Consider the following 25,513-nt stretch of genomic DNA (forward strand, 5'->3'; position numbering starts at 1 on the left):
AGTACTCTATGACAGATCACTCTGACAGGAAAACGTACCTGCTAACCAAAAACATTCAAAGCATTTTCTTGAAACCCTGCTCAAAAGCAATATAATAGCAAATTAACAAAGTAGAACAAATCTACAGAATTCTACTATGAAGTCCTGTATACTTTTCCTCCTAACATAATTGTTAATGACAACTATAAAATGCTAATAGACAAAATAAACAAAATGTAGTTTGTATTTCCAAAGCTGGAGTTTTAGACCAGGATACAGGGAAAAGGAAATTATTTTATTAGTAACGTACATTCAGATCACCTTTATATAAAATAGGTTTCTACCAAGGTCATTTGGTAAGGGAACCATTGCATATATTTGGGCAAGGGCCAAAAATAGAAGAAAAAAATGAGAAGCCAGTGCTTCTTTTTCTTCCCTTTATATACCAAACTTAGCTACTACAAGACAGTCAGAATCACTGTTTGAATATTTCTGTTTATGTCACTTTGTAAAGCCAGAATTTCTGATAACTTACTGCATTAAATTATAGTTTAACTATATCATAAACTGAATGATTCCTAGAGCATCTTTTTCTCCAATGACCTACTTAAGAAATAAGTATCTATATTCAATACATTGTCCACTTTTGAAGCCTTTCCTAGTCAATTTTAAAAATCTTATTTAGAAATAATATCAATCCATTTCTAATAGCTAAGTAGAATAATTTTTTAATCTGCAGGGTATTTTAAAAACCAATCAACTTGACATAACCTCCTAATTCCAGGAATGTAAACCATAATTCAACCTTCAATTTTCCTCTTAACATATTCTACTTTACTAAAATGAATTCCCATCCTGCAACTATGAACAAGAAAATTGTACTTAAAATAATATTAAAAGACAAAACCTCATTATTTAGTATTAGATTAATAGTCTATAATTCTAATCTTAAAAATATCTATAGCTATAACCTCTCCAACTTGTTAATTCCCAAGGAGATTAATAAAAGATGTGATTAACATCTAAACTTAGAGCAGACTGTCATTTGGAAAAAACTATGTTAACAATAACTACACCATAGTCAAATAGATCAACCCATCACCCTTTATGGTTCTGACTAAGGTTAATGAGCACAATTTGTCATAAATTTCCTAGTAACTCTGAAAAACTGAATTGAACAAAAAGATTACTTTTTTCATAATGCTTAATAAAAATAGAATAAAGGCTGGAGCTGTCTTCCTTGGAACCCGCACAATATTCGGCAATGTGTATGTCATTAAATATTTGTGAAATGAATAAACAACAACAACAACAAATGAGCACTCATTACACTACTACCATTTAGTTCCTTATTATGGCCGGGTAATGAGTATTTCAAATTCTACATTATAAAAGACAATACACTCAACTAACATTTTAGTTGTACAACTTTTCCTAATAAAGCACTGAACAAATTATTTACTAAGAAACTCCAATTTAACAGAATTTAGAGTTGGATTTTCACAAACCAATAACTTGTCTAATGATTTTCTGCAACTGAATGACATTTTTCATTTTTTTCTTTATGAAATTAGAAATATACAGAAAATGCAAGTTGTAAGTTTCCTTGTAATAAATAACGCATGCACACTACACTTGCTCGTAATAACATTTATTTCTCTTGTGAAGAAGTTACTTTTTCAAAAAGCTAGAAATTTGAGAGGATGAGGATGAAAAAGGAATGAAGCAACTATACATGTACTTCCACTTCAAAAACTGTCTGACATCTGAGCCAAAAGACTCTCTGCATCTATCAGTGACTTCCTCTTCATGTGCCACAGAAAGAGTTCAACATGCTTTACAAAACCCATTACATTTTAAGACCATTTCCAATATCTTCTACCATAAATCAAGAAATCCATTTATTCGAGGTTACTTATGGAGAATTAATCACGCAGAAAATTTTAACAACTTCTTTTTCAAAAATTAAAGTACTTTACTCTACTTGGCATTCCTTTACATAATGATGTGAATTCACAGACTGAAAGCATTAAAAGCATATAATTAAAATTCAAGGACTGAGAGATTAAAAAATTTTTTTAGCATGTAGAATTCTCTGTTAACAAATATTCTGGAAAAATAAATCAGAATATAAACACAATATAATCTTCGTTGGACTTGTCTTCTCCTTAACTGTGGTATTATATAAACATAGAAAGTTGTTCCAAAATACTTGTATGTACTCAGTATCACCTCGAAAACATGTAATCAAAAAATTTGAAAAAGTGAGACCAAGAGATCTACGGGTACAATGCATAGGCAACAAAAACTCATGAGTTTCTCTATTCTTAATTATTTCTAAAACCTATCTCCCTAAATTCAGGGGCAAAATTATACAAAAGAGAAAAATAAACAGTCAGCTATAAAACCTTTACAGCTTTTATTGGTAAGGTATACCCATTATGCCAAAATTGAGCCATCAATAGACAGCCTCATTTCCCATCTAAAGCTAATGAGAATATATTTTACCTTAAATGGAACAAAGGGGCAAATTGCCAAGAATTAAAATATAACCTCAAAGTCTTAATTTCACACTTCAAATATCAAAAAAACCAATAATTCTCAGAATCATGAAAACACGATGAAGTAGCTACATAGAAAAAAAAAAAAGGACATTAAATCATTTCATTCTTTCTTAATATTAATATTCAGCCTTCAGATTGCATACTTCATAAAGTCATTATTCATTTAAAATAGACAAATGTTTACAAAGAACATTTAACTTAAATTTCAAAGTTACTTGTAAAACGGTACTTGAAAGATTGACCTATATAAGGAAATAAGAGTCTTTTCAAGAGAGATGATAAACTATAAATATAAAATATATCACAGTGTTAAAAACCTCATTGTGTTCTATAGGAAAATCAATAAAGATTAACTTAATCTTTCTAGGGAAAAGAATATTTAGCATTATAAATTTAAAATGTAAATTTTATATATGAATTCAATAACAAATACATTTAAACCTTGAATTGCCACATAATCATCTATTTTGTGGAAAACAATAAAAATGATGTACTTTTTCAATATATGTACATCAAAACCAAAGGGTTAATTTTTACTTTTTCCTTTATTGGCAACTTTGGATGCATTTTTAGGTTTTGGTTCCCAAAGGGCATTTTTCACAAATCTTGAAGCTGCACCTCTGTCCAGCTTGGCAGCCTTTTTCTTGTCTGTTATTTCCTTGACTCTGTTCATGTATACTCTGATTCTTTCCTTAAAGATAAAAAAAAAAAAGGCAATAAATTTACTAAGCTGTTCACCACTGCTAAGCTTTATTATACTATCCCTCAGTTAAATTCAACATATATGTATTTATTGCCTATTGAGTGGTGCTAGTAAGTGCAAGTGAATAGGATAAACATGCTCCATGCTCTCCTGGAGTTCACAGTCTGCAGGGAATGGACATTAAGAAGTCATTTCAGAAGTATTTGGAGTGTTTCAAAAGAGGAAGAACTAGACTAAGACATCCTTGAATTGTTTACATGTGGTTATACATGTTTTAATTTAACATTAACCTAAATCCACATAACTCTTATGTATCCGAAGTCTATAATCTAAAATAGAGTTCTCATATACTTGTACAAAACACACAAATTAAACTTTCTTGAAACTTTTCTAAACCGAAAATAGAAGAAATACTATTTAACTATTTTTTTATTTTACCTTCTAGTATCACAATTAAAATAAGCAAAATTAAAATACAAGGTTTTGGGGGCGCCTGGGTGGCTCAGTGGGTTAAAGCCTCTGCCTTCAGCTCAGGTCATGATCTCAGGGTCCTGGGATTGAGCCCCGCATCGCATCGGGCTCTCTGCTCGGCAGGGAGCCTGCTTCCTCCTTTCTCTCTGCCTGCCTCTCTGCCTACTTGTGATCTCTCTCTGTCAAATAAATAAACTTTTTTAAAAGAAATTTTTAAAAAATTAAAAATACAAGGTTTTTTTGTTCAATTTTATAGCTTTGATCAATAAGCACACAATACTTTTAATCAAATACACAGTTCTAATCAGACTTTACAAGGTGAGAAACACAATAGGTTGCCATACCACTTCGAATCTTCTGAGACCATTAATCAGAATAAAGGGCTATTCTCTACTTTCACTGGAGAAATAAAGGGGTGACAGCCGAAAACAGCATAGTAAATGATTAATCACTGACAAAAAGCAAGTTTCATTAAAGTAATAAAAATAGTTACAGAAATATAATCAGAAAAATTCAAAACCCCTAGAATTTTTTTAACTGTGAATTTTTTTTAACTCTGCTCAAAATCCTCTCACAGCTCTCTACTTCCCTTAGAGTAAAAGCCCAAGTCCTCCCAACATACACCCACCCCAGGCTTGCCTGGAATGATCTTCCTCAAATATCCACACATCCACCCCCTCTCTCCCTTCCAATTGGCTCAAATGTTAACCTTGTTAATAGGCCCTGCCATTTAAAATGGCAATCCTACTCAAGCACTCCAATCCCCCTTGTCTTATACTATTTCTTTTCCCATAACATATAACTTTTTAACATATTATATATCTATATATTTTACATATAACTTTCCAACATACTGTATATGTATATATATTATTTGTTTACATTAATTGCTTGTCTCCCTCCACTAGATAGTCTGGCATTAGCGACAAGGGCAATGGTATTCTACAGCTTTATTCACAGAGGAATTTTCTCACTTGGATATAATGCCTGGCTTCCAGTAGGCACTCAATCATTTGTTGAACAAAAAAAATGTCTATTTTCAGTGCCTTTCCCCACTCATGATATACATGACAAACAGATTTTCTCTCATACACTAACTCTGTGATCAATTAGTGATGTCTGTCACAAGGTCAGAAAAGGGGAATGAGTTTATGTATGCTTTTTATGTCCCAAGCATCATTCAGAATATGAATGTACTCTCCATAAAGTGGGCTATGACAGAGAAAAAAGACAGATGATGATTTTATCCATTTCCAATGACAGAATCAAGTATTAAGACACTACAAATAACTGTATTAACGGAAAAATGAGAAACCTTATAAATGTAAAGTCTGTACTAGAAAGTTGAAAACATATGATACAGAGCATACTTCTTAAGATTTTAAAATCAGTATCACTGGTCAAATAAAGATCTGTGCCTCATAGTGTTTCACATTTTTGCTCTCAGTATTTTTCAAAATTTCTGTATTTAAAAATAAATTTGTTTTTTCCCCAAGAACTTTAAAAGAAGACAATGCCTTAGTCCATATATTTATAGAATGAAGACAAGATATCTGGTTTATTCATTTTTTTATAAATAAATGATCAAGTATTCTAAGTTGTAAATAACATACATATCAACCACCATAAGACTTGAGAATAATAATATAGTGTCAAATGTATTTCACATATTTACTTCATATCTTATAAACAAAGAATAAATTTATTAATATTCTTATTCATAAAGCCAAGTCAAGAAGGTAACCATAAGTTAGATTTCTAATTTTTTCTTTCATATTGAATGATTTAATTTTTGAAGTCAGCAAAAACTCCATGATACTAGACCTTATATACTGTACTTATACATCTAAATGGAATACAAAGACAAACCTAGAAGATTTATTACAGGTTGTAAATATGTCACTAATGCAGAATTACTGGACAGTACACATACAACTGGTGCCAAAAAAGCTTTTAGCTTTGTTGCTGAACTGGATTCTTTACTGCTGAGAAAATGAATTAATGGAAGAATTGAAAAGGTGGGGGAGAAACTTTCCCGTCTTTGCTAGTAAATCAACTAGAATATACTTTTAAGAATTGTGTAAGAGTTTTTTTTTTTAAAAGGCAGTTGTAGAGATGAACAGGATTTCGAGAATTTATAGAAAAAATAATATGGAAGTTATAAATAATTACTTGAATTTTAACATTTTCCCATCCAGAGATTTATAAAATATATGGAACACTATTTCTCTAACAAAGGTAAGGAAAAGACAGGAGGAAATCTGGCTTACTTTCGTAATTTGGACTTTAAATAATTTTGTTCTCCATCACTAGCATGATAAAGGTACTGTTGAGTTTGACTTTAGGAATACCACAACAAATAGCCAAATAAAAAGAAATCCACTGCAATCTTACCAATTCTTGCTTTACTGGATGTTCCTTAGGATTAACTCCCTGAGTCGCCAAATAAACTGTAAGACAAAGATTTCATGGAATAAAATGGCATATTAGTTAAGAGCATTAATTAAACTCTAGTTACTCACAAATAAGAAATGTCACAAAAAATTATTAATTAAATCTTAAATTATTCAACCTCTATTTAATACTAAATTTTATGTGCTTCATGGATATCTGGTATTCTGACTTGAAGGAAATAAATATTTGACTATTAAAATTGCCATAAAGTGTAACTGTATATAAAGTGCTAGCATTTAAAAATAAATCACCTTTCAAATAATAAATAATTTGCTAATTAACTCCAAATTAATATACATACCCCAAAACATTGAATTTAATGTGTAAGCAGAAACTAAATCCACTTTGGCTTGTTCAAGGGGGTCCAACTATTAAAAAAAAGAGAGAGAGAAAGAAAAAAGAAATACATACAAATTTTGAGCACCATCACATTATTTTAAACTTTCACCAAATACAATATATCAAAGAGATATTCCCTTTACTTACTATAATCCAATAACCAAATGATCTTGAAAAGAGTTTACAAAAAAAAAAGTTTTGTTAACTGGTGATTTTTGCCCACAAATTTTCACTTCAGTGTATCATCTTTACTTTAGACAAGGAATGTGTATAATCCAAGAAAAATTCTTTTCAATTATTTTAATTTCAGGAGTTATGATCTGGGTTTTGTATGTCAAAAGTAATTTATCAATATAAACACTGTACATGATGCATTTATGTATAAGAGGCAGGCTAAAATGCTTAGGCAATACCAAAGACAGAAGAAACATAATGAGATTTGTTTTAGACTGTCAGAGTCAATTTACTCTTTTTGTCCTATAGGGTTTCCAGAAACCCTGATAACATCATTGTAATATTTAAAAGGTCAAAGACAGAGCCTGTCAAAAAGAATGTTGTGAGTGCTCCTTTTTCTCAAAACCAAGTCAAAATAAAAATATAGTTAGTATTTCCTAAGGTAGGAGTTCTGTTTTGTTTTTTCCCCCCTAAAAATATCCAAATACTTATAAAATTGAAATTAAGGGAGAAAGGAGCATATGTCAGTCATCTATGTCCTCTATATATTTTCATAACATAGCACTCTGTTTCAAGAATTATGTTTTTAGAAATTACATTTTTAAAATACCTTCTGTAACAACTCATTTCTAGAAACAGACATCATGGTCTTCAGCATCTCATCCACAGCACCAATGGAATTCTCAAATGTTGATAAATACTCATGAATTTCTACTGGATAGTCTTCATTAATTTCTTCACCTGCCATTATGACCAACTGGAAAAAAATTAAATTCTTAGAGTTCGTGGGAGACAGAGACTGCTCTTTAGTTTACAAAAACAAAATCAATAGGTTATATCATGTATTTAAAAAGTACTAAAAGAGCTAAAACCTGAAGATAATTAAACAAATCTTCTTAAATTATAATTTTAGAGTAACTACATTCAAACTTTCCCTCCTCAAATTGTTTGAGTGGCAGGAAGAGAAGAGAACCCATCCAAGTCCACTAATGCTACATATATCAGAGCCTCAATACCTTTCAAGAACAAAAGATTATCAATAATCAAAATCCCACACTTTTTTAAAAATTTCAAAAAAAAAACCTGTTGAAATTAAAGATTAAGCAAAGCTATGAAAGTATGATGAGTATATCCTATCCCTTATGCTTGCTGAAAAAATAATAAGCTCTTTCTTTGAAAAACTTTGAAAAATTTTAGCCCTTCTAAATTTAGGTGTTGATCTAGTAGCATGGTATATTAAACTAAAAAATTAGAAAACTAGGTCTGAAATAGCTTATGACTATTTATCACTAAAATCATTTTTAAGCCTGTATTTACATTTATATATGTTCTTTAAGCCTCTTTAAAATATTAATAAAAAATTCAGAGAGTTCATAAATCACATAAAATTTACCAGCAGAAAAGAGGAAACCTGGGAGAAATAAACGATATGATTTTCATTTAGGCTAGAGTATATCTAGAGCCCATTCTTTTAAAATTCATTTATATCATAATACATAATATCTATGTGAGAAAAACCAAAATCCACACCAACATATTTAATATGATATCTAACACTAAATTTTCAGAAGCAATTCCAAGCCACACATACCATCTGTAGGTTTAAAAAATACATATTAGCTGAAAATACCTCTTTCATTACAAAGCTAAGTAGAACAAACAATGTGTAAAATAGCAAAGCATAGAATTGAAGTAAAGAGACTTGAGCTTTCTGTCCTGCTTGATCACTGAATTTGTCACCTTAGATAAATCACTAAAAGTCTCTGGCCTCAAATATTTCATCCATAAAATAAGGCAGTTGGCTTAATAATATGTAAAATCCCTTATAATTCTAAATGTTATGACTATGTCACTTAACTTTAAAAAGTACTGTTGGAATATTCAGTGACAATGTATCAACATTTCTATTCAACAAGTACATTCTGCTGAGACATCTGGTTTCATTTAAAAAAAAAAAAAAAGTGAAGTCCATCTGACTATCACTACTTGGGCTGTAAAGTTACTATCTAAACTACTGTGCAACCAGCAATTAAACAAAGGACATGATAAAAGAAAACCACACAGGAAGGAATTGTGTGTGTATATATATATATTCATATTTTGAAATAGGAATTCCTATTTCAAAAGTCTAACAAAAAATATGTATTTGCCTCTCATCCCTCCCCAAATCTCTCCAATGACAGAAGAATCCAAAACTAAGTCCATAGTAATGCTGGAAACATCAGTAGACCTCAACAGCATAAATTTTTGCAAGCTAAAGAGCGAATGTGATCAGGGTGATAGGAAAGAGTCAAGGACTCCAATCCCCCACAAGCAAAAGAGAAGGTGAATGTATGAATAACTCCAAGTCAAGGGCACTAAGAACTGGGCCATGAGGGCTGAAAACAGCCAAACCAAAATCTCTAGATCTTGGAAGGCTCCAGCAGCTGCTGCCCAGATAAAGGTATAAGTACAAGGGATATACTGCAAATGTAGAGAAGACTTAAGAGTTTATTCTCCTTATGAAGAATTTTAAGCCAATAAATTTGAAAATCTGGATGAAAAGAATAAGGTGCTGGGGGACGGGTAATCAATTATCAAAATTAACCTAAAAAGAAGTATGTAAACCAAATAGATTAACCACAGAAATAAAACTTTTAAGGTCAAAGAGCTACCCTCCAAAAAGGCTCCAAGTCTGGAAGATATAGGTAATTTCTTTCAAACCTTTAAGAAACAGTTAATTCTTATGGTACTTAACTGTTTAAGAACACAAAAAAAGATGAAAAACTGAGATACATGCAGAAAAATAAACTCCAGATGAATTAAAATGGTAAATGTATAAATATATTAAAAGATTATTAAAATATTTATATGATCCAAATGAAACCTAAATGCTATAAAAGGAAATGAGTGACAGACTTAACTACATAAAAACTGGGAAAAAAAAAAAAACTACAATACAGTAAAAGTATACCATATGCAAAGTTAAAAGACAAGAAACAGCCTGGGAGAAAATATTTGCCAAAATATAATCAAGAATTAGTTAGATTATAAAGAGAACTCCTACAAATTAAAATAATACAGATATCTCCCATCAGAATGGCAATAATTTTAAAGATTAGCAAAGTTTAATGTTGGCAAGGGTATACAACGAACGAATATAAATTGGCATAAATTTTTTATATGTACATACCCTTTGGCTCATGAAGTCTTAAGAATGTAGCTTACAGAAATCCTTGTATACATACATACAGATTTATTAAAATGGACACCTTTAACTCTTCTCTCAGTCTCTCCCACTTTCTCTTGTATCAGTATTTCCCTCTGCTCTATCATTAAACATAAGATTCCCACATTTTATTTCTCTATTTTTGACAACAAAAGAAACATCTTGACTTCACATCCCCTCCAGCAAAAAAAACATTTTTCAACCTTGGAAAGGAGTGCTTATTCTAAGTCCCAATTCCTCTCCTTCTATTCTTTCTTGAATCGGCTATAGTCAGGTCCCCTTCTTCTCACTCAAAATTGCTCTTGTCAGGGTCACCCACATAGGCAACTTAAACTGTATGGTCAATTCTCAGTTCTCATGACTTGACATTGTTCACTCACTTCCTTTAGTTTCCAGGGCATCGCATTTTCTTGGTTTCCTTCCTACCTCATGGCTCCTTTCTTGGTCTCCTTTGCTGCATCCCATACATATCCTCAGCCTCTTATCCTTGATATGCCCACAGGCTGTCCTTGATTCTTTTTTTCTCTCTAATTTACTCCCCAGGCAGGACTATAAATTGCATTAATATACTGATGACTCCCATGTCTTTACCTCCAACTCTGACCTCCTCACTGAACTCCAAATCACATTTCCAACTGCTTACTCAATAACTCTGGTTGAGTGTTAATAGATTTTCAAATATAATGTGCCTAAACCAAAATCTTGCCTGCTAGAGTCTTTCCAACTCCACCTTTCCATCTGTTCAGACATAAAATTACAGAATGGTCTTTGACTCTTCCCTCTCACCCCATATTTAAGACATATTTTGAATCCAACCATGTCCCAGACCACCTCTATTGCCACCATCCTGGTCCAAGTCAGTCCAAGCCATCGCTGTTGTTGCCCAGATTGTTATACAGACCTCCTGAATGACCTCCTTGTTTCCATTCTGACAGTTTACTATCAAGAAAGCAGATTGATCACTCCAAATCTAAGTCAGATTGTATCATGACCCTGCTTGGAAATTTCCAAAGGCTTACCACACTTTGTTCAATATAAGACAAAACTCTTACAATGGTCAGACACCTTGGTGGCTCAGTCAGTTAAGTATTTGCCTTTGGCTCAGGTCCTAATCCTAGGGTCCTGGGATGGAGCCCAGCATCGGACTCCCTGCAAAAAGCCTTCCCTCTGCTGACTCCTCTGTGACCTCATCTCCTCCCACTCCACCTCTTCTTGCTCATTCCACTCCAGCCGAAAAGACCTCATTGCTCTTCCCCTTCACATGGGGCATGCCCCTACCTCAGGACCTTTGTACTTCTTCCCTTCCTAGAATGCTTCTCCTGCACCAAGAGCTTCAGAGCTCATTACTTCACCTTCACCAGATCTCTACTCAAATGTCACCTATAGGTAATCCTTTCCTGACCATCCTTTGTTAAAATGCAACACCCCTCTGACTTCCCATACTCTTATCTCCTTCTCTACCTCACAGTGCTCAGTAGCATGACATATTTATTTTACTCATATACTGTATAGCTACCTCATAACCACATGAGAGCAGAAATCTTTGTGTTTTGTTCACTAGCACTACCTGACAATCAATAAACATTTGTTTAATGAAAAACCTCTAACAAAATATTGGAAAGACTAAGCTAAATATTCATCAATAGGGAAATAGTTAAATGAATTACAGCACATCCATCCAAAAGAGTATTAAAAACAAATAAGTAAATCTTTATATAGTAACACACAATGAGAAGTGATGAAAAATTCATAGAACACTGTATATAAAACAATATGTTTTATATACAATAATATAAAACAATATGTTTTATATACAATATGGGGGGAGTTGTGGCGGAATGAGAGAATCTTAAGCAGGCTCCATGCCCAGCTTCAAGCCAAGGTGGCTCGAGCAGAAGGGACTCTTTGATCTCACACCCTGAGATCATGACCTCAGCCAAAATCAAGAGTGAAAGGCTTAACTGACAAAATGGCATCAGGCGAGCTGCTCCTGGTACCAGACAGGGCTCACCCAGAGCAGCTGAACCAATAGGAGATTTGAAGACATTTACTGCAAGAAACCAACAGGAGATATATGAAGAGATTTATTCCAAGAATCTGGTTTAAGCAACTGTGGGGGCTGGCTAAGTAATTCCAAAATCTACAGGGCAGGCCATCAAGGAAGAGCATACTAGCAGTCTTGGCTACAAGCTGAAATTGCTGTCCACAGGTGGAATTTCTTTTTTGTCACAGAAGCTTCAGCTCTGCTTCTAAAGGCTTTCAACTGATTGAATAAAACCCATCAGATTATCTAGAATATTCTCCGGAACTTACAGTCAGATAATATGTAGATTTTAATGACATCTACAAATACTTTTACAGCAACACCTAGATTGGTTTTGGACTGAGTATCTGGGGCTGCAGCCTAAGCAAGCTGTCACATCAAAAAAACCATCACACTCCATTAAGCCTCTGGAACTACAGCAAAAAAAGTATATTACTGGCATTACAAGTTGCTGTTCTGACAGAATTTCCCCTGCAATAACCTTGGTATTCCTAACTGTCAGGTTCCCAAGTAATAAAACTAGACTTCAAATTCCACCTAACGAATACGAAGGAATGAAAAATTGAAAAAAAAAAAAAATCACCATTTTGCAACCCCTAATGAATTTACAGATTCACACAACAATCACTGACAGATAAAGGTTTGATTGGGAAGTTGACAACACAAGAGTGAGACAGTTACTACTTAGGCCCAGGGATCAATCTCCACATCACTGAAAGTAGAACACAAACATTATGAATCTCCCGATGTGAAGCAACATGATATACACAGCACCATCTCTGTAACATTTCCAACTTCCCCCAAAAAGTTGAATCTGAATCTAATTGAGCCTTTAAAGCTAACTTCCATTTTACAGGAAATACAAAGGATAGAGAAACAAGTTACCACAAGAAAGCAAACAGAGGAATCTAAAATGAGAAATACTCTAGGACAATTGACCTGGTTTCTGTAATAAAGTGTAATGAAGAAAAACTAAGAAAAGGAAAAAGTAGAGGAAGATGAGATCAAGGAGATCTGGGAGAGCTAACAGCCAAATGGAATATGTAGACTGTTTGGATCTTGATTCAAATCAAGTGTTAAAAAAATATTTTGAGACAAAAAAATCTGCATATGGATCAGATGTTATATGACACTAAGAGATTACTGATAATTTTGCTATGAAATTAGAATTCAGCTATGAAAATGGCACCATAGTTATATATAATGTTATCATTTTAGGATGCATACTGCAGTACATAGGGGCAAAATTACAGGAAATCTTGACTTTACAATTTAAAAAAAGCTAGCCTACATGAGTTACTTATACTTGAGAAGAGAGGTAAGAACCTATGGCGGGGGGTGGCACCTGGGTGACTCAGTCAGTTAAGTGTCTGCCTTCAGCTCAGGTTAAGATCCCATGATCCTGGGATCAAGCCCCACATTGTGCTCCCTACTCAGCAGGGAGTCTGTTTCTCCCTCTCCACCCCCACCCTGCTTGTGCGCTCTCTCACTCTCTCTCTCAAGTAAATAAAATCTTTAAAAAAAAAAAAAAATATATATATATATATATATGTATGTATGTATGTATGTATGTATAGGGGCACCTGGTTGGCTCAGTCTGTTGAGTGTCTAACTCTTGGTTTCAGCTTAGATCATGATGTCATGGGTTGTGGGATAGAGCCCCTACTCAGGCTCCTCACTCAGCAGGAAGTCTGCTTGAAAGATTCTCTCCCTCTGCCCTTCCCCCCACTTGTGCACTCATATGCTCTCTCTCTCTCTCAAAATAAATGAATCTTTCAAAAAAAAAAAAAGAACCTACGTACATTATTTCCATATTGAAATTAGATACCTAACTCAGAAATCTAACATTTAGGTTTGTGATACCTAACTCACAAACCTAGCATTTAGAATATAACTCAGTTCATAAATTGAGGAACACCTAAATAGTCTAGAATACTTAAGCAGCTCCATTATCTGCCATTTTGATTCCAAATATAATTGGGAGGAAAGGGAAGCTAAGTTACTGGGTGTGCTCACCAGATGTGTGATAGTTGTTGAACAAAGCTTATAAAAACAAAACAGAGGGGCGCCTGGGTGGCTCAGTGGGTTAAGCCTCTGCCTTTGGCTCAGGTCATGATCTCAGGGTCCTAGGACTGAGCCCTACATCCGCCTCTGTGCTCAGCAGGGAGCCTGTTTCCCCCACTCTCTCTGCCTGCCTCTCTGCCTGCTTGTGATCTCTGTCTGTCAAATAAATAAATAAAATCTTAAACAACAACAACAACAAAAAAACCCAGACCCTGTGGCCTCAAATGAGGTTTATATTACTAACATTTCCAACAAAAGCTGACATTCCAGAATATCTAATTATTTCAATAATGTCATAAATTTCCTTCTATAAAAATCCTAATGTCCTACACTTTATCTGGCCCTCCTAAAAATGTGTGCATGCAAAAATGAATAAACATATCAATACAAGTCAAAGTCATATGTAAAACTAGAGAAAATGTTTGCAACACAAAGACAAATAAAAAGGAACCTCTACTAATCAACTTAACAAAAATCTACAATTCAAAAGAAAAATGAACAAACAAAATCAGAAGCTCTCATACAAAAGTAATCCAGATGACCAATAAACATAAAGCTACTCAATCTTATAATCAAAGAAACATAAGTCACTAAAACAAGATGCCACTTTTCATCTGCCAAACAACAAAAATTAAAAAGAGGTATAGTACATAATATGGGCAAAGGTGAGCAGAAACAGTCTCTCATGCACTATGAAACAGAGTGTAAACTGAGTATGGGGGGGGGGGGTTGATGGGAATTTGGCACTGTGCTTCAAAATTATGTATGTTGAAGTTCTTTGAGCAATTTTACTTCCCAAAGAGTATATTTCCATACAAGATAATGTTCAAGGACATCTACTATAACCCTCTTTAAAACAATGAAACTTTATTTTTTTTATTCAAAGATTTTTATTTATCTATTGACACAGAGAGAGAGATCACAAGTAGGCAGAGAGGCAGGCAGAGAGAGAGAAGGAAGCAGGCTCCCTGATGAGCAGAAAGCCCAAAGCGGGGCTTGATCCCAGAACCCTGGGATCATGACCTGAGCCGAAGACAGAGGCTTTAACCCACTGAGCCACCCAGGCACCCAGGTGCCCCAAAATAGTGAAACTTTAAAGCAGAGAACCATCTATCTACATGCCCATTAACAAGAACTGGTTAAATAAATTATGACATAGTCATTCAATAAAATACTTTGAGGCAGTGAAAAAGTGTTATGTAGAACAAAAACTGAACAAGATATATAATACAACCCATTTGTCTTTAAGCAAAAAGATATATGAATGTGGAGGCATACTTGTATATGCGTGTAAACTTCTTTTAAAAAAAATATTTTATTTATTTATTTGACAGAAAGAGAAACAGCGAGAGAGGGAACACAAGCAGGGGGAGTGGGAGAGAAGCAGGCTTCCCACTGAGTAGGGCAACTGACTCAGGGCTTGATCCCAGAACCCTGGGATCATGACCTGAGCCAAAAGCAGATGCTTAAGGACTGAGCCACCCAGGCACCCCTGCATGTAAATTTCTTAAAGGATACAAAAGAAGCTGCTAACTATGGCTACTTCCAGAAAACCAATAAACAGGGAGGTAAGGGAGCACATTCTACATTATACTCTCAGAAGGAAGACTTTAAAACAATAATAAATATAACATATTATAATATATATATTTTATACATATGTAAATTTTTCAATTATCTGAAATTTTGAAATGTATTCCCAAATATGCCTAATGTCATTTCCCCCAACTTAGCAGCTAAAAGTAAACCTGTATTCTTTAGCTCTTTTAAAGAACTATATGAATAAATTCCCTTCTCTACACATAAATTTTCTATCCACCATGAGGCCATTTTTCTCCCTATTCTCACGTACAAAAGCCTCTCAGGCCTTATTCTCTCCTTAGAACTCCTAGAATTGTGAGGACTCCAGTCACCACCATTTTTTTTTTTTTTTTTTTTTTTTTAGTGGCAGAATCTGAAAATAAAATCTAATAATCAAAAAAAAAACAAACAAATAAATAAATAAAATCTGATAATCTCTCTCTGGAAACATGGAAATATTCATGCAATCTAGCTGGGTATATCTATTTTTTTTAATTTTTAATAAACATATATTTTTATCCCCAGGGGTACAGGTCTGTGAATCACCAGGTTTACACACTTCACAGCACTCACCAAAGCACATACCCTCCCCAATGTCCATAACCCCACCCCCCTTCTCCCAACCCCCCTCCCCCCAGCAACCCTCAGTTTGTTTTATGAGATTAAGAGTCACTTATGGTTTGTCTCCCTCCCAATTCCATCTTGTTTCATTGATTCTTCTTCTACCCACTTAAGCCCCCATGTTGCATCACCACTTCCTCATATCAGGGAGATCATATGATAGTTGTCTTTCTCTGCTTGACTTATTTCGCTAAGCATGATACGCTCTAGTTCCATCCATGTTGTCGCAAATGGCAAGATTTCATTTCTTTTGATGGCTGCATAGTATTCCATTGCGTATATATACCACATCTTCTTGATCCATTCATCCGTTGATGGACATCTAGGTTCTTTCCATAGTTTGGCTATTGTGGACATTGCTGCTATAAACATTCGGGTGCATGTGCCCCTTTGGATCACTACGTTTGTATCTTTAGGGTAAATACCCAGTAGTGCAATTGCTGGGTCATAAGGCAGTTCTATTTTCAACATTTTGAGGAACCTCCATGCTGTTTTCCAGAGTGGCTGCACCAGCTTGCATTCCCACCACCAGTGTAGTAGGGTTCCCCTTTCTCCGCATCCTCGCCAGCATCTGTCATTTCCCAGTCACCACCATTTTTTGCCTGCTTACCCCAGCTCCCTCATCACTCAGATCAAGTCACATCCATTAGTCTCACAGCGCCCCTGGTTTCTCCCTGTCATTGTTGTAACTTTATACTTCTGTGATCATCTGAAGAATGCCCATCATCCACACTAGACTGTAAGCCTGGTACAGGGCAAGTCTTTGCTTGTTATTACATTCCTAGTACCATGGCAGCATGTCGTAGTTGCTAAATAAATATCTATTAAATAAATAAATCCTTACTGCCTGGCATGTAGCAAATGCTCAGGAAGTGTTATTCATTTACGTGGCATTGTAGAGTGTGTGCTAGGAGGAGTAGGGATAAAGAAAAGAATTGTCGGGGAACTGAGCAAGTACCTGGTTGAGGATAACTAGCATTAATTTGTGTCCTTTGTGAATTTCTTCAGACTTAGAGCAAGAATAATTATCCAGAATGAGGAAATGACTAGGAGAGGACTTGCAAAAGCAGCCTTAAAACAACTGACTGGGAGGTATGGCCTTGAAAGGAAAGAAGAAAGGCCTTTCCCTCTGCTTGGAATACCCCATCTTCACACCCCATCCCCTATATTCTGGGTCTAGTGAAACATTAATTCTTTAAACCAGCACCAAATGTCCCTCCTCTATAAAGGCTCCCATAGCATCCAAACAAAACTATCTCTTCCTCTTTGTTCCCAAGGTTCTCCATAGACTCAGTTATTATATAACCATCAATCATACTACTTCTCATGTATCTTGATAAACCCAAAGGTGTCAAATCTTGTTTTACTTGATCCATTCATTCATTATATTTGACAAAAATGAACACACTACTCAGCCCTGAATTCCACACTAGTCCCTGTCCCTCACTAGCTATTTATTCTGTCTCCTCTGCTGATTTTTCATTTCCCCAAACCTATGAAGGTTAAAATGCCTAAGGACTCAGATCTTATACCACTATTCTGTTTACATTCACTCCTTTGGTGATTATCTCCAGTCTCACAATTTTAAGTACCATCTGTTCACTGACAACTCCCAAATGTTCTTTTCCAGCAATGAACTCTACCCCACTGAACTCCAAACTTGGTAGACTCAACATCTCCACTTGGATGACTAACAGACATCCCAAACCTAACATGTCATAACTGAACTCCTAATCTTCCCCCACACACCTGCTTCTCCTTAAGTTTTTCACTTCTTAGTTAATGGCAATTCCACGCTTCAACTTGCTCAAGCTTTAGTTCACTCTTAAAATCCACAGTCAATCCATAAACAAATCTGTTAGCTTTACCTACAAAATAAATCCAAAATTGAACTCTCACCATACTCACTTCTTTTCACTCTATGAAGCCACTACATCTCATGTGAATTATTACAACACCTTCCTAATTAGTCAGGCTTTTGCCTACCATACTCTACAATAATCTGTTCTTAACATATCTGCCAGAGTAATCCTGTTAAAAAACTCAATCAGATCATGACACTCCTCTGCCCAGAACATCCCACTGGTTGTTTATCCTTTATGCTATTCCTTCAAAGTGGGATTTATGTTGCATGACATTTGCATCTGCACATGACTAACACAATGTCTTGCCACATATTAGGTACTAAGTAACTGTTACCCCTTCAAAACCAGTGGAAGTAAACTCCGGACACATTTTGAGATTCTTAATATCAGATTAGAGTTTGTACTTAAAGATATTGGGAAGTCATACATGGATCTAAAAGAAAACTATACCATAAGGTACATACTAGCGCTATTTCCATTCCTATGCTAAGTAGAGTTACATACAATTATGAACTAAGCCAGAAAAAAATCCAATTTTATAAATTTTTTGTATGTCGCACCAGAATTCTATTACCTAACAACCTTTTTTTGCCCTACATTTATCTTAGAAAATAATGCTGAAACACACATCAACAATCTATCAATTATATTGTTCCTTTGGCAGACAGTCCACATTGATGCCACCTTTAATTGTCCTTCAAACTTACAGTAAAATCCCTGAGAAAAGATATTTTTTTTCCTTTTAAAGGTCTTAACCTCTAAAAAACAAATTTATCCCAAAGTCTGAATAAAGATACAAATTACAAAAGATTACTCAGATTTGAGATGAATAATTACATCAGATTATAATGAATTTACTTCTATTATTTAATGCTAATGTATAACTCAAAGTATTTTCAAATTAGATATGAAGCAGAAAATTATCTTCGAAACCACGGAATTTGCTTATTACAATATTCTTATCCCTAAAATAATAAGCATATATAGGACTATTGTGAAAGTTAACTGAGTAACATTGGTAAAGCTATTAGAACAATGCTTGGCTCAGTTACTGCTCAATACATTAGCTTACAGTAATAGTTATTAATTTACTAAAGTGAAAATGACCAAATACCCTAATCCAATGTGGACTATTCAAAAACCATACTTGAAAGGTCAACTGGAATCAGTAGCTGAGATAACACATATAAAGAACCATTTGAAAATTAAAATCAGTTTTATGAAAAACTGTATCACCTCTGACCTGTGATACAAACAACATTAACTATTTGAAGGCAGCTAGAACACCCTGTAACATTTTGGAAAACCACTGCTCACGGGGTCATTATTTTATCTTTCAATAAAACAAAGAGTTCTAGCATGTCCACAAATCACAAACGGTTCTCTGAATTTCAATAGGAATTGTCTTTATTTTCGGATCCATCATTTTCAGATCCAACGTCAAAATACAGTTAATTCTCCATTTAGTATATTATCATACAGTCCAAAGAGATTAATAAGCGGGGCATATACATCTTTATATCAAGCCAAAACTGAATTGCAGTCAACACACAGAAGGATATTAAAGATAATTTAAACAGAAATTTGAATCGCACCCAGCTTTCCTGAGGCATAAAGAAAGACTTTGTAGAGATTATCGACCACAGATTTCGACTTTAAATCGAAATTAGCCTACCATCTCAGGTGGGCTGATGGTAGGCCGTCTGTAAATGATAAGCCTTGATAATATAGTAAAGTTACTTCCCTACACCGGACACTTTGGCCTCCGTCCCTAAACAAGATTTGACGGCAGCTGAAAATTGTGAAGTCATTTTATTTCTCCTTCACCTCCCAATATTTAAAAGGAGGAGCTGAGGAGGAAAATCTAAAGGCCAGACCGAGAGAGACTGGTGAGAGGCCAAGGTTAGCCAAAGGCGGCAAGCAGCCGCAGAACAAGCCGAAGTGGGGGTCCTGCCACAACGCAGCCCCCAACGTTAGGGTGGGAGGGAACTCATTCGCGAGGGCTACGCAGCCCGACCCGCTTATGTCAGTCAGCCCGGGGATGAAAAAGGGCACTCCCAGAAGAAGCGAACTTTTGCAGAAACACGAGAAAAACTCAAACCCCAGCTTTGAATAATACCTCACTGGCCTTCTACTCCTGTCTCCCGGAAAAGCAGTCGGGCGGTGGTGACGTCAAAGAGGCGCCGGCTCTGGCCGCAGCGCCGGCGTCGCTCTCTGATTACCTCACGCCGCTCGTCCAGCCCCCGTCTCCTTTTCCCTGGCCCCCCACTTGCCGAGGCCTTCCGTCCAATCTGTGGAAATATTTGGGCCAAGAAGGGGGTACCTTTTGCTAGATTTGTATTCTTGGGACACCCATTATAATACAAGTTGAGCATACTAATCAGAAAAAAGAAAAAAAGTGAGTTATTAAAGCTTTGTTCAGGTTTTTATTTTAGCCTAAACTCATTCCAGGACCTTGGTTCTGACCTACACCCCCAAATATCTGCCTCAAAATTGACGGTCTAGGGCGGACTCCCAAATTAGCTGTGGTGAAACAACAAGTTCTTTAATTCATCACTGAAAGATTCCTTTGGGGTCGCCTGGGTAGCTCCAGGATGGAGTGGAGCCCCTCATCAGGCTCGCTGATCAGCGGGAAACCTGCTTCTCCCTCTCCCACTCCCACTGCTTGTATTCCTTCTCTCGTTGTCTCCTTCTGTGAAATAAATAAATAAAAGCTTTAAAAAAAAAAAAAAGTTACCTTTGTAAAGTACAGCAAAAATGAATTTATTGAAAAATGGGAAAAATAGGCAAAAGACAAGTACGGATTTTTCACTATTAGTTTCAGTAAGCATAAAATTATATTAATAAATACAGTCAGAATATAGAGGAAAAACTGCTAATTGGAAATGTAGTATAGTAGTCCCCGCTAACCGTGGTTTCACTTTCTTTGGTTTTAGTTATCTGAGGTCAACCGCAATCCAGAAGTGCTTGAGCCTTCCTCGGATGAATTATTAGGTCAAGAGTCGCCTAACACCATGTCAGGATGCCTGCACCTTTTAGGTCAGTTTATCTCATCACGTAGGCATTTTGCCATCTCATGTCATCACAAAAAGAATGGTAAGTACAGTACAATAAGGTCTTTTGAGAGACCATATTCACATAGCTTTTATTACAATATAGTGTTATAATTGTGCTCTTTTATTAATTAATGTTGCTAATTTCTCAGTGTGCCTAATTGACAAATTAAACTTTGTCATAAGAATGTAGATATAGGAAAAAGACCGTATATACAGGGTTCAATACTGCCTGCAGTTTCAGGCATAGGGGCAGGTGTTGGGTCTTGGACTATAGTCTCTAATGACAAGGTGGGGACTACTGTAAGCGATTAAGAGCATCATTTTTACATTTGTAACTTTTTACATGTGATATATATATATGCATATATAATCTATAATCAGTATATTGTATGCCTTAAACTAATACAATATAATCAAATCACTATATTGTATGCCTTAACTAATATGTTATATTGTATCCCTTAAAACTAATACAGTGTTGTAAGTCAGTTATACCTCATTAAAACTGGCAGGGATTGGGGAATAGAGAGGAGAAGGAAAAAAAAGAAGTTATCTAAAACTCTGGCTACAGGGTGGGAAAAATACCTCCTTATAGCATTTGAAAACCACTGCCTTATGCTGCATCACAGTTTCTGTTACTCTATTTCACATCAGGAGGCTGAATTCACCTTAGTGCTAGTGAATACCCCAGCTCTTAGCTACAATAAGAGACTCAAGATTTAACAAAATTAGGTGGCCTTGGCACTGGAAGATAAAGGAACTGACCGCATTCCCAGAGTACATCAACCAGTTCCATTCAATTACTTCACAGTACAAATGATGATGGACAATGCAAAAGTAGCTGTTCAGGACAAGCTAGCTATGTGACCCTAGGCAAATCATTTAATCTCTCTGATCCTTACTATTCTCATTGGGAAAAATAGAGCTGATAATAACATGAGACAAATGAGGCACCCCAAATGCTTTCCCTAGTGCCCAGCACAGAGTAAGCATTTAATAAATATTATTTATTAGTAACAGGAATTATCACTATACAATATTATCACTAAAATAAAGGAAATTAGAAAACTCTAATGTTGATAGAAAAAGAAAATCCTGATGTTAAATTTGGGAAGTTTCTTAGATATTAGTATTCAAATTGTGTATAATAAAATTAGGCTCCCAATTAATATCAGAGTAAAATAACAGAATTTTTTTTCTATCTTCTGGATAACAAAAGAAAATCACTATTTTACAGCCCGCATAATAATAAACTCAGGTGAGAGTCATCAGTAGGTGCTGGAACTGTTAGGTGAAAGTTTGATGGAGAGCAGGACATTTACACCACCTTAAAACACTTCATCATAGGTTATTTTTGAATTATGAAAGTAAAAGCAGTAATTTTACAATAGCTAAATCTGATAGATATAAAACCAAGTGTTCTATTTCAGTATCACTAATGGGACAAACTAACATCATATGCTTCCTTTTGTGATGCATTAAGACCAAATCATCATTTAATGTTTTTCTGCTATAAAAACAATCATTCCATTCATTTATTCCTGCCATAAGGATATTATCTGAGTCTGATCCCCAGGAAATATCAAACACAGCCAAAGCGAGGGACATTCCTTTTTTTTTCTTTTTTTTTTAAATTTATTTATTTATTTATTTGACAGAGAGAGATCACAAGTAGGCAAGAGAGGCAGGCAGAGAGAGAGGAGGAAGCAGGCTCCCCGCTGAGCATAGAGCCCAACTCGGGGCTCGATCCCAGGACCCTGGGATCATGACCTGAGCCGAAGGCAGTGGCTTAACCCACTGAGCCACCCAGGTGCCCAGGACATTCTTTAAAAAAAAAAAAAAAAAGCTCTACTTTAAAAATGTTCATGTCATTAAAGATTAAAAAAAGAAGAAGAAAAGAACTGTCCTAGATTGAGAGACTAGAGGGACAACAGCAAAAGGCAATGCGTGATCCTGGATTAGATCCTGAATCAATGAAGAAGAAAAAAAACTCTGCAAAGAATATTATCGGGGCAGTTGGTAAAATTGAATATAGATTATATAGATTAATAGTTTAAATCTATGTTAAGTTTTTTGTATTTGATAATTGTACTGTGATTATGTTAGAAAATGTTCTTGCTCCCAGGAGATGCATGCTAAAATATTTAGATTAAGGATAAAGGGCCATGTTGTCACAATTTACTCTCAAATAGTTCTAAAAAAATACTAACACTACTAATAATAGTAATTATATGTAAAGAGAGATATCAGATGTGGCAAAGTGTTTGGTTTTTGTTGTTTTTTTTTTTTTAAGATTTATCCATTTGGGGACACCTGGGTGGCTCAGTTGGTTAAGCAGCTGCCTTCGGCTCAGGTCATGATCCCAGCATCCTGGGATCGAGTCCTGCATCAGGCTCCTTGCTCGGCAGAGATCCTGCTTCTCCCTCTGCCTCTGCCTGCCATTTGTCTGCCTGTGCTTGCTCTCTCGCCCTCTCTCTCTCTGATAAATAAATAAAATCTTAAAAAAAAAAAAAAGAAAGATTTATCCATTTGCTTGAAAGAGAGAGTGGGGGAGGGGTTAGAGGGAGAGAATCTTCAAGTAGACTCCCCACTGAGCATAGAGCCCAACGTGGGGCTTGATCTCAAGATACATGAGGTGGTGACCTGAGCCCAAACCAAAAGTCAAGCGCTTAACTGGCTGAGCCACTCAGGTACCCCAACTGTTTTGTTTATAATTGGTCAATCTAGGTGAATGATATGAGAGAGATCATTGTATTATTCTTGTAACCTGTCTATAAATTTAAAATACAAAAGAAAGAAAGAAGGAAGGAGATGGGGCGAGAAAGACAAGACAAGACAGAGGGGGAAAAAAGCATGGTGGATGGGAGAAATTCAGTCCTCTAGCTTTATGGGTGGGTTTGTTTACAAGACTCCTTTCTTGTTTGTGACCTTTAAAGACCTGGGATGAAATAATCACCACAGATAATGGTCTATGTGTATGAAATATTACTGTGCAGAATATTGCCCATCGCTACCCCCATCCCCCTCCCTCAATTTTGAAAAGTCAAGTGCAGATCATACTAATATTAACAATTCCAATAGCAAGCTTTGTTTCTATCTTTCTTTGTTTGTTTCATATATCATGGATTAAAAAACAACTGTGTGCTGGTTCACATTAGCATTTGGAAGTTTGTTCTCATTCATTGACCTCATTGTTTAATCATTGAGCCAAAAGTGGTTAAATCACTCTCCCTACTTCTCAGGCTGGATATTGAGAATAAATAAGCAAGTGAGTCTTCTTTACCACTCAGATTCCCTGCACTCCACTCCCTCTTCCAGTCTTTCAGGAGAGGGACTGATGGAGAGTAAGCTTTGTTCAGACAGATAGGTACAGAGGGACGGAAATCTCTGCATGTATGCCCAGCTCCTTGTGGGGCCCTGACTTGCTAGCTCAGAAGACAATCTGCAGTCTAACTCCAACCGATTTCACTTCTGCTGTAAGAAACAGAAAAATTACAGATAATGAGAATTTAGGAGCATGTTAGGCTTAGTTCAGGGGAAGTCGTCAGTGTTTCATGGCACCCTGAGGAAGAATGCCCAGATGGTAAGAATATTCTATCTTGAAACCAAGTAGGAGATTCTAGGTGTTGAACATTTAATCCCATCACTATCTGTACTGTTTGTTTAATTAACCTAAATAAATACGCCTCTTCCTCCTCTATTTCTTTTATCTTTTATTTCTTTGTGCTTTTTTCTTCCTTCCATCCTTCCATCCTTTTTCTGTTGTTTTTTTTTTGTTTTTTTTTTTTTTTTGGTTGTTGTTGCTGTTGTTTTGTTTTCTGAGTGTTGAGTACTTGATTCACTTGAACCATCTGGTTGGATGAGAGAAAATTTAAGCTGGGTTGTCAGCCTAGAAGTCATTCTAAATACAAAAAAGAGGTCTATTTTTCCCTTATTGTCCTTGTCCTTTCCCATTGCAATAACAAAATGCCACAGATTGGGTACCTTATAAGCAATAGACAGCTACTTCCCACAATTGTAGAATCTGAAAGTTCTGAGATTAGGGTGCCAATAAGGTTAGGTGAAGGCTCTCTTCCAGCTGTGGACTATCAACCTCTTGTACTCTCTCTTGGGGAAGGCAGAAGGGAGTTCTCTCAGACCTTGTTTAAAAGGGCACTAATCCCATCATAAGGACTCCTCCCTCATGACCTAATCACCTCCCAAGGGCCCCAGCTTCTAGTACCATCACATTGGGCATTAGGATTTCAGCATATGAATTTGAGGGAGATGCAAATATTCAGACCATAACACTCATCTTCAACTCACTGTGCTTTATTATTGTAAATTATTTACATCAAAAAATGGTATAAAGAAAGGATTTTAAAACCTCCCTAGAATTAGCCATTTCAAA

The 25,513-nt window shown here is 35.5% G+C and overlaps 1 protein-coding gene across 1 annotated transcript; it reads right to left on the bottom strand.

The window, feature by feature from the left end:
- Nucleotides 1-1,614: 1,614 nt before the first annotated feature.
- Nucleotides 1,615-20,276, bottom strand: C1D (C1D nuclear receptor corepressor). The gene is made up of 5 exons (XM_059187849.1): nt 20,187-20,276; nt 7,295-7,441; nt 6,473-6,539; nt 6,112-6,167; nt 1,615-3,234 (listed from the first exon to the last, which is right to left on the bottom strand). Exons 2-5 carry the CDS (start codon nt 7,430-7,432, stop codon nt 3,070-3,072), a joined length of 426 nt encoding a protein of 141 aa, XP_059043832.1. The 5' UTR covers nt 7,433-7,441; nt 20,187-20,276; the 3' UTR covers nt 1,615-3,069.
- Between the last annotated feature and the right edge of the window lie 5,237 nt (nt 20,277-25,513).

The sequence above is a fragment of the Mustela lutreola genome, chromosome 9 (genome assembly GCF_030435805.1).
Source record: "Mustela lutreola isolate mMusLut2 chromosome 9, mMusLut2.pri, whole genome shotgun sequence".
Classification (NCBI taxonomy): domain Eukaryota; kingdom Metazoa; phylum Chordata; class Mammalia; order Carnivora; family Mustelidae; genus Mustela; species Mustela lutreola.